The sequence below is a fragment of the Onychostoma macrolepis genome, chromosome 12 (genome assembly GCF_012432095.1).
Source record: "Onychostoma macrolepis isolate SWU-2019 chromosome 12, ASM1243209v1, whole genome shotgun sequence".
NCBI classification, from domain to species: Eukaryota; Metazoa; Chordata; class Actinopteri; order Cypriniformes; family Cyprinidae; genus Onychostoma; species Onychostoma macrolepis.
In genome coordinates this window covers 786,944-797,500 of record NC_081166.1, presented here as the reverse complement: position 1 = coordinate 797,500, position 10,557 = coordinate 786,944, and the positions used below count along the sequence as shown (strand labels likewise).

General features: G+C 33.9%; 1 protein-coding gene across 1 annotated transcript; it reads left to right on the top strand.

The window, feature by feature from the left end:
* Positions 1-2,284: 2,284 nt before the first annotated feature.
* LOC131551110 (ras-related protein Rab-37) lies at positions 2,285-9,996 on the top strand. The gene is made up of 9 exons (XM_058793784.1): positions 2,285-2,385; positions 5,455-5,565; positions 6,910-6,951; positions 7,040-7,106; positions 7,201-7,253; positions 8,137-8,202; positions 8,285-8,341; positions 8,983-9,059; positions 9,159-9,996. The coding sequence occupies exons 1-9, from the start codon at positions 2,332-2,334 to the stop codon at positions 9,262-9,264; spliced, it is 633 nt and encodes a 210-aa protein (XP_058649767.1). The 5' UTR covers positions 2,285-2,331; the 3' UTR covers positions 9,265-9,996.
* Positions 9,997-10,557: the final 561 nt, after the last annotated feature.

The following is a 10,557-nucleotide window of genomic DNA, read 5'->3' as shown; positions in this document are numbered from 1 at the left end:
CATGACATGCAGGTAAAAAATAATTTATTAAAATGAAAAAAAAATTGTTTTTCAATAAGTGTTTTATTTTGATTCATTTTAAAATTATTTGTTTTAATTTAACATTTTTAGGATTTAATCAATTATTAGCTTTTCATTAAACTCATAACCCTGCAGTTCCTTCACAAACCCATTTTAGGAGACCTTGATGTCATGTTTAATGCACTTCATGTTGTTGATAACAACAAATTGGAATTTATTTTATTTAATTTTTTTTATTACACTGTAAAAAGTGAAAGTTGACTTAACTTAAAAAAATTGAGGAAACCCGTTGCCTTAAAATTTTTAAGTAAATGATAATTAAAAAAATAAGTTATTTGAATTGTCAAGTTTTTTTTTTTTATTATTATGTACTTAACTTAACAGGTTTCCTCAATTTTTTTTAAGTTAAGTCAACTTTCACTTTTTACAGTGTATTGTATAATGAATAAAAACAATACAATACTTTTTTTTTTTTTTTTTTTAAGAAAACAGCAGTAAATGAATAGAGTGCAAGTCTAAAAGGGGCAATTTTTTAACAATAGAATTAGAATAGAGAGTGCTAGAGTTAGAGGGTCAAATAAAGTAACAGTAACAGATAATATTAATATAAAAATTAATATAATGACAGTATAAGATAGTATTCAAATAAATGAATCAGTAACAGATTACAATTTGTACCTACTCTGCGTATAAATGATGGTCTTTTACTCTTAAAGACAATATAACCTTCAGAAGATTGAAGAGTCCAGAACCCGATCTCTCTCCAGTACGGCACTGGTTCTGTTTCAGGTCACGGAGGTCCTGCTGTGACACAGAACTGGGTTCAGGCCGGGTTTACAGCAAGCTGTGTTTAGAGAAAGCCATCAGAAGGCAAACTGTCACTCATATCTTATGTGGAACATTGTGTCCTACTGGCCTCTGAAACACTGCCGCTTCTGTCCTAGAACATGCCGTGATCGGATCTAGCTACAGTAGAGGATGAATGCACTGCCAAGAGGGTCGGTCAAATGCAGAAAAGCATGTAAAACATGGTACTACTGAAATATTCGGTAACACTTTACAATACGGTGGCACTCATTAATTCATGCTTAACTAATGCACAGATAATCAGAACTAAAGCATGTTTGAATAATTACTGCATCAGCAACAAATGAACATTCTATATTGTTATTAGTGGAATGTCTCATAATGTATTAATTCCCTAATAACACATTATATTAACTAATAGTGTAAATTCATGCGGTAATGGGTCGAAGCCATGCATTTCAACTTCCAGTTATCAGCGTTAATGAATCATTAGCTAATGATTTGCAAAGATATCATTATGACTTTGTTGAAGCACATGACTAACTAATTCAAAATCCATAACCACAATGATATATTACTTAACAATTAGTAAATAGTTCTGTGCCTCAACAAGTAAAGTTATAATATAATGATATCTTTGCAAATCATTAGCTTTTGATTAATTAAAGCAGAAAACTGGAGCACACAGCTTTGACCCAATGTGCTAATTAACATTTACACCATTAGATAATATAATATGGGATCTAATACATTATGACACATTTAACTAATAACAATTTATTTATCATATAGAATGTTCATTAGTTGCTGATGTAGTAATCATTAATAAATAGTTTAGTTCTTCATGAGTTAACTTTACTGCATTAGTTAAGCATGAATTAATGCATATTTATGCAGCTGTATTGTAAAGTGTTACCAAATATTCTTATAGGATGCTGGATGGTATCTCTGCACATAAAGTTCATGTGACTTTAGATGACTTAAGCAAAATGATACTTTGATATGTGATCTACTTTTAGCTGGACAGAGTCCATGCATGTCCTTTTATCTTCATTATACGGAAAGAGTGACTGGTGTTTTCTGCATCACAGAGTTAGTAAATACGTAGATGTTACTTAGTTACAATTTAGATGAATGATTACTTGAATGCTTATTTTCTATAGTCAGGTGTTGTCTTTTAGTCTGTATTGCCATCTAGTGGTCATTATTAAAACTCATCTGTTCATTTGTTGACGTTTGAGGTGATTCTGTTTGTTTCGTCACTGTAGTAATAATAATAAAATACTCATAATTTCTTGTGCACTTTGTGTTTATGTGAAGGAGATCTATTTTTTATTATTTATTTATTTTATTCAATGCCAAAAGAGCAAGAATATGTTAACATGTGGTCAGACTATTTATAATAATGCTGCTAGATATTTTAGTTGTATTTTAAATCCTGCTCTCGGTGTTCCGCGCGTGAAGGAGGCGTGGCTCTGACGCAGATCTCTCTCGCGCGCAGTGATGGATCAGATCAGCGCAGCGCGCGTCGCTTATAATCAAGATTTAACACACAAGGTAACCATTAATAATCAACCAATAAACCACCCGCTGAATGTTGATGTTTCTGCCATCTGTTTGAGGGGATGAGCCTATGGGTTGATGTGATATTCATTCGTGTGCTTTGTTGTTGTGATATTTTCTTTCATGTATGTGATGCTGAGGCTCGTTTGTCTTGGTGTCATTATTAATTTCAAAGTAGACAATGCAATTATTTTCCAAGACCCTCATTTGATAGCCTAATGTTGGTGATGATGTCTGATGATGGTGATTACAGTGTGTTATTATAGCAGTGATTATAGATTATGTTACTTGATGGTGATTATAGTGTGTCATGATGGTGATTATAGTGTGTTATGATGGTGATGGTGATTATAGTGTGTTATGATGGTGATTATAGTGTGTCATGATGGTGATGGTGATTATAGTGTGTCATGATGGTGATTATAGTGTGTTATGATGGTGATGGTGATTATAGTGTGTTATGATGGTGATTATAGTGTCATGATGGTGATTATAGTGTTATGATGGTGATTATAGTGTGTTATGATGGTGATTATAGTGTGTCATGATGGTGATTATAGTGTGTCATGATGGTGATTATAGTGTGTTATGATGGTGATGGTGATTATAGTGTGTTATGATGGTGATTATAGTGTGTCATGATGGTGATTATAGTGTGTTATGATGGTGATTATAGTGTGTCATGATGGTGATTATAGTGTGTTATGATGGTGATGGTGATTATAGTGTGTTATGATGGTGATTATAGTGTGTCATGATGGTGATTATAGTGTGTTATGATGGTGATGGTGATTATAGTGTGTTATGATGGTGATTATAGTGTGTCATGATGGTGATTATAGTGTGTTATGATGGTGATTATAGTGTGTTATGATGGTGATTATAGTGTGTCATGATGGTGATTATAGTGTGTCATGATGGTGATTATAGTGTGTTATGATGGTGATGGTGATTATAGTGTGTTATGATGGTGATTATAGTGTGTCATGATGGTGATTATAGTGTGTTATGATGGTGATTATAGTGTGTCATGATGGTGATTATAGTGTGTTATGATGTCTGATAGTGTGATTATGATGGTGATTATAGCATGTCATGATGGTGATTATAGTGTGTCATGATGGTGATTATAGTGTGTTATGGTGTCTGATAGTGTGATTATAGGGTATTATAGCATGTCATGATGGTGATTATAGTGTGTTATGGTGTCTGATAGTGTGATTATAGGGTATTATAGCATGTCATGATGGTGATTATAGTGTGTCATGATGGTGATTATAGTGTGTTATGGTGTCTGATAGTGTGATTATAGGGTATTATAGCGTGTCATGATGGTGATTATAGTGTGTTATGATGGTGATTATAGTGTGTCATGATGGTGATTATAGTGTGTCATGATGGTGATTATAGTGTGTTATGGTGTCTGATAGTGTGATTATAGGGTATTATAGCGTGTCATGATGGTGATTATAGTGTGTCATGATGGTGATTATAGTGTGTCATGATGGTGATGGTGATTATAGTGTGTTATGATGGTGATTATAGTGTGTCATGATGGTGATTATAGTGTGTCATGATGGTGATTATAGTGTGTCATGATGGTGATTATAGTGTGTTATGATGGTGATGGTGATTATAGTGTGTTATGATGGTGATGGTGATTATAGTGTTATGATGGTGATGGTGATTATAGTGTGTTATGATGGTGATTATAGTGTCATGATGGTGATTATAGTGTGTCATGATGGTGATTATAGTGTGTTATGATGGTGATGGTGATTATAGTGTGTTATGATGGTGATGGTGATTATAGTGTGTTATGATGGTGATTATAGTGTGTCATGATGGTGATTATAGTGTGTTATGATGGTGATTATAGTGTGTCATGATGGTGATTATAGTGTGTTATGATGGTGATTATAGTGTGTCATGATGGTGATTATAGTGTGTTATGGTGTCTGATAGTGTGATTATAGGGTATTATAGCATGTCATGATGGTGATTATAGTGTGTCATGATGGTGATTATAGTGTGTTATGGTGTCTGATAGTGTGATTATAGGGTATTATAGCATGTCATGATGGTGATTATAGTGTGTTATGATGGTGATTATAGCATGTCATGATGGTGATTATAGCATGTCATGTGATTGTGGTGATTATGTGTTTTATGATGTGATTATGTTATTGTAGTGTTAAGTGATGATTGTTGTTATAGTATGTTATGATGTCTAATGGTGGTGATTACAGTGTGTTACGATGTTGTTTTATGTGATGATTATAGTACAGTATGTTATGGTATGGTGATTGTAGTGTGTTGTGATGTCATTTACATTGTGTTATGTTATCATGGTGATTTTAGTATATTATGGTATGAAATGATGGTGAATACATTGTGTTATGATATCTGATGGTAGCTATTATAGTGTGTTATGATGTGATGGTGATTATATCAGCATATCTCTCTCATTAGTGTCAGGTTGCTCTCAGATAGAGTGTTTAGCTCTGAAGTTGTTGTACAACACACACACACACACACACACATTAGACTAGAGGCTGTTTAATTTGTGTGTGTTTTAGCCTTGGGTCTCTGGATGGGTTTGTTATTCTCTGTATTGAAGTGGCTGTTACGTAACTGAATGAAACTGACACAGGTCTTCTCTCTAAATAAAGAAACAGAGTCACAGTGACTCTTGTGTTTCATTCATCCTTTATTTCAAATCTCAAGAATCGATCGTATCCTTACACGCATAGTAAAGCTCAAATATCTTAATGAAACCTGAATTCACCCATGTTCCTGATGAGAGATGAATTCCACAGCATCTGTGTTTCTTCCGCCTAATTACTTCCTGTTGGGGGGTGGGGGGTGGGGGGGGTTGAGCGGTTGTTATGGCAACAACACACCTCCATCAGCACCAGCACTTATCTGTGACTTCACATAGAGACGCACTGATTATTAAACAGTGATGTCTGTTCATATATTCTACATGTTCTTATAATTCACATCCCTGATCTGTCGTACTCTGAGTCATCTTCTCTCTCTTTCTCTCGTCTCGTCTCGTAGACCATCCTGGTGGGAGACAGCGGAGTGGGAAAGACGTCTCTACTGGTTCAGTTTGATCAAGGGAAGTTTATCCCTGGATCGTTTTCTGCAACGGTGGGAATCGGATTTACGGTAATTCACCCTGTTAATCGATAATATCTACACTAGCAATCAAAAGTTTTTGAACAGTAAGATTTTTAATGTTTTTTAAAGTCTCTTCTGTTCACCAAGCCTGCATTTATTTGCTCCAAAATACAGCAAAAACAGTACAATTTTGAAATATTTTTACAATTTAAAATAACTGTTTTCTATGTGAATATCTGTTAAACTGTAATTTATTTCTGTGATGCGCAGCTGTATTTTCAACATCATTACTCCAGTCTTCAGCGTCACATGATCTTCAGAAATCATTCTAATATGCTGATTTGCTGTTCAAGATACATTTATTATTATTATTATTATTATGAATATTCAAAACAGTTGAGTAAATTTTTTCAGGATTCTTTGATGAATAGAAAGATCCAAAGATCAGCATTTATCTGAATTAAAAAGCTTTTGTGACATTATACACTACACCATTCAAAAGCTTAGAGTCAGTAGATAAAGATGATAAAGACATTTATAATGTTACAAAAGATTTCTATTTCAGATAAATGCTGTTCTTCTGAAATTTCTATTCATCAAAGAAACCTGAAAAAATTCTACTCCGCTGTTTTCAGGATAATAATAATAATAAATGTTTTTTGAGCAGCAAATCAGAATATTGGAATGATTTCTGAAGGATCATGTGACTGCAGTAATGATGCTAAAAATTCAGCTTAGACATCACAGGAATAACTTACATTTGTGACCCTGGAGCACAAAACCAGTCTTAAGGGTCAATTTTTCAAAATTGAGATTTATACATCATCTGAAAGCTGAATAAATAATTTCCATTGATGTATGGTTTGTTAGGATCTGACAATATTTGTCTGATATTGAGAAAATCACCTTTAAAGTTGTTCAAATGAAGTTCTTAGCAATGCATATTACTAATCAAAAATGAAGTTTTGATATATTTACGGTAAGAAATATACAAAATATCTTCATGGAACATGATCTTTACTTAATATCCTAATGATTTTTGGCATAAAATAAAAATCGATAATTTTGAGCCATACAGTGTATTTTTGGCTATTGCTACAAATATACCCCAGCGACTTAAGACTGGTTTTGTGCTCCAGGGTCACATTTGAAAATATATTCAAATAGAATATTTCAAAATTTGACTGTACATTGTATCAAATAAATGCAGACTTTAAAAAACATGAAAAATCTTTTGACCGGTAGTGTATCTTTCACCTCTGTGAATATATCAGCGGATGGAGAAGCAGATTAAGAGATGTACACCTGCTGTATGATGCTGTATGATGCTGTACGATGCTGTATGATGCTGTATAATGCTGTGATCCACATTCACTGCTTGTCTGTTGTCAGAATAAAGTGCTCACAGTGGACGAGCTGAAGGTGAGATTACAGGTGAGTGAATCTGATTTTGTGAAGCGTTGGTGAATCAGCTGAAGCAGGATCATTATAACAGATGAATGTGAATGATCTCCTGTCTCAGATCTGGGATACGGCGGGACAGGAGAGGTTTCGGAGCGTCACACACGCGTATTACAGAGATGCTCAGGGTGAGACATCATTAACCCTTCACTGTCTGTCAGTGTTGTGTGGGATGCGGTGGTTTTATTCTAATCGATGATCGTTTGATTGTTGATCTCACAGCTCTTCTTCTGCTCTATGACATCACCAGCAAATCCTCCTTCGACAACACAAGGGTACGAACTCTGATTATCAGCACATGAACACATATAAAACAAATAATATAATATAATATTTAGTTTCTCCTCCTGAGGTTGATGGTCAGCTTCTTTTCACTGAGCATTTGTTGAAAAATCTGTTTTCATAATTTCAAGCAGTGTCTTTTTTTCTTTTCTTTTTTTTTAAAATATTATCATTAAGATATTAGTGTAGTTTTTGTTAATATTTGAAATTTGTTTTTTATTTTATATTTCATTATTTTATTTTATATTTATTTTTATACATTTTATTTTATTTTTACAACTAGTTATATATAGTTTTAATAATTATTAATAACTAGTGCTGTCAAAAGCATCCAAAATAAAAGTTTTTTTTACATAATATGTGTGTGTACTGTGTATATTTATGCATATATAAATGCACACACATTCAGTATATATTTAGAAAATATTTACACATATTTACATGTAACTTATTTTTCTTAAATAATATACATGCATGTGTGTGTATTTATATATACATAATAAATATACACAGTACACATATTATGTAAACAAACTTTTATTTTGGATGCGATTTATCGCAATTAATCTTTTGACAGAACTATTAATAACTCATTTTAGTTCAATTTTAGTTTTACGTATTTTAGTCCATCAAGTTAACCAAGTAAAATGTTACTGAAACTAGTTAAAATTATTTTATTTTATTTCAAGTAACAAAAGTTTTTTTTTTTTTTTGTTAACTATAATAATGGTTTGTGGTTTTGGCAGCTAGTATGTTGTTTATCTAACATAATTGAACTAATTGTTATAATAAATATCTAACATTATTCGACATGAGTTTTTTATCTCTAAAGAGAGAATGTTAGAGGCTTCTGATTGGCTGGATGTTTTGTTGTAGGCGTGGCTTACTGAGATCCATGAATATGCTCAGGATGATGTGGTCATCATGTTGCTTGGCAACAAGGTAAGAAGACTTTGAGCTTGGATCTTGTGTTATATAAGTCATAACTCTGCTATAACTGTAACTGTACGTGTCATATCTACAGTCAGACATGGCCAGCGCCAGAGTGATCAGACGAGAGGACGGAGAGAAACTCGCCAGAGTGAGTCTCAATCACTCCTCTACTCTATTCCTGTGTTTCAGAGCTGATCGTGAACGTTTATGTCGGCTCTTTAGTTCCCACAGTCATGGAAAACATGGGAAAAATAGGGAGATTCCTGGCACGGAAAGCCTTCAATCTCTCTATTAATCCTTCAGAAATCATTCTAATATGCTGATCTGCTGCTCAAGAAACATTTCTGATTATTATCAATGTTGAAAACAGTTGTGCTGCACAATATTAGAATGATTTCTGAAGATCATGTGACACTGAAGACTGCAGTAATGATGCTGAAAATACAGCTGCGCATCACAGAAATAAATTACAGTTTAACACATATTCACATAGAAACAGCTGTTTTAAATTCTAATAATATTTCACAATTTTTTACTGTGTTTCTCGATCAAATAAATGCAGCTTTGAACAGAAGAGACGTCACAATTGTGTGTATATATTTAATTATTACTGTATGTGTATGTATAATCTAGTACAGCTTTAATTATTCTTTCAGAACCATTTCACAAATTACAAGACAAGCAATACCTAATTCATAATTAATTTTACAAATACACATTTATTGGTCAAGTGTTGGTTTGGGAACCCAAATAGTTAGAGCTTTATTCACATTAACTTGGTTTTCGCAGGAATATGGAGTCATTTTCCTAGAGACCAGTGCCAAAACCGGACTCAACGTCGACGAGGCCTTTATGACGGTGGCAAAGTGAGTTTCTTCCAGCATGCTTGCAGAACTGAATCTAAAATGTTAGGAGAAAGATGTTCGTGTTTCTACACAGAGTTTGTGATCCTCTGTCCTGCGCAGAGAGCTGGTGAGGTGCTCGGTCCAGCTGCCCGTCGAGCCCAGATTTCACCTTCATGACGTGATGCAGCCGGAGACGGAGCCATCCAGCTGCTGCGGCTTCAGCTAGAAACTAGAAAACGAGACAAAGAGAAGAACCGGACGGAGAAGAGACGACGAGAGCAGCAGTCGTTCCTCTCACAATCAGCAGATGGTGCTGCCGTGCGCCTGATGTTCTCTAGTCATGTTTTGTTTGTCAAAGATTGCGTCAGAAAAACATCACGGTCACACTGAAGCACTGCATTGCAGCTTGATTTATTTTTAAGATGGAAACCAGTAGATAACATGTTTTAAAGAACCAGATGTAAAACCAGCTGCACTAACTCCGAATAATGCCTCCTTTCCTATAGTCTGCCAAAAGTAGTATTTGTGACCCTGGACCACAAAACCAGTGATGAGGGACAATTTGAATAAATGAGCTTTCCATTGATGTATGGTTTGTTATATTTGTCTGAGATGCAACTATTTGAAAATCTGGAATCTGAGGGTGCAAAAAAATCTAAATACTGAGAAAATCACCTTTAAAGTTGTTCAAATGAAGTTCTTAGCAATGCATATTACTAATCAAAAATGAAGTTTTGATATATTTACGGTAGGAAATATACAAAATATCTTCATGGAACATGATCTTAATATCCTAATGATTTTTGGCATAAAAGAAAAATTGATAATTGTGACCCATACAATGTATTGTTGGCTATTGCTACAAATATACCTGTGCTGCTTATGACTGCTTCTGTGCTGCAGGGACACATTTCTTAATGAGAAGCATGCACATGGTATTCAAAAAGTAGGCCATTAACATGCATTAACTGGTAAAAGAGCTACTATAGTATAATTAATTATTTGTGATTTTATATGCTGCTTGCAGTTGGAACACACAGCTATTGTAAAATAACTGTAAACAGAGAAAAAAAGCTTTTTAGCAGCAGAAAGGTGTCATTTTGACATCTACCAGTTACTGAAATTAACCAGCTGAACCTTACACGTTACTATACACAACAAATGTCATATAGTAAATATATCAATGTCACTAGAGTGCTTAATATGCATATTGTTGGTGAGTGTTTCTCTGTCAGGTTGAACGGTTTACAGCGGGTTTGTCTCATTCACGTTCCTGGATTTTCTTATGCTGCGTTTGAATCTCAGGATCTGGGAATATTATGCACCAACAGACGCTCGAAAATATTGCAAATCTCTATGAAGAAAATATGCATTTATCTGTTTAGCTGTACAATGAATTAATCAGAATTACTATTTGCATTGAATTGATAGTATTAATTGATATTATTATTATTAAGGAAATGCATTTTGAGAGAGTATGTATATTTATGCCTGTTTGTGACGATGTGTCCCAGCCTGT

Coding starts and splice junctions, on each gene's coding strand:
- LOC131551110 (XM_058793784.1), top strand. CDS start 2,332: ATGGATCAGATCAGCGCAGCGCGCGTCGCTTATAATCAAGATTTAACA. Junction 2,386..5,454: donor ATCAAGATTTAACACACAAG/GTAACCATTAAT, acceptor CTCGTCTCGTAG/ACCATCCTGGTGGGAGACAG. Junction 5,566..6,909: donor CGGTGGGAATCGGATTTACG/GTAATTCACCCT, acceptor GTCTGTTGTCAG/AATAAAGTGCTCACAGTGGA.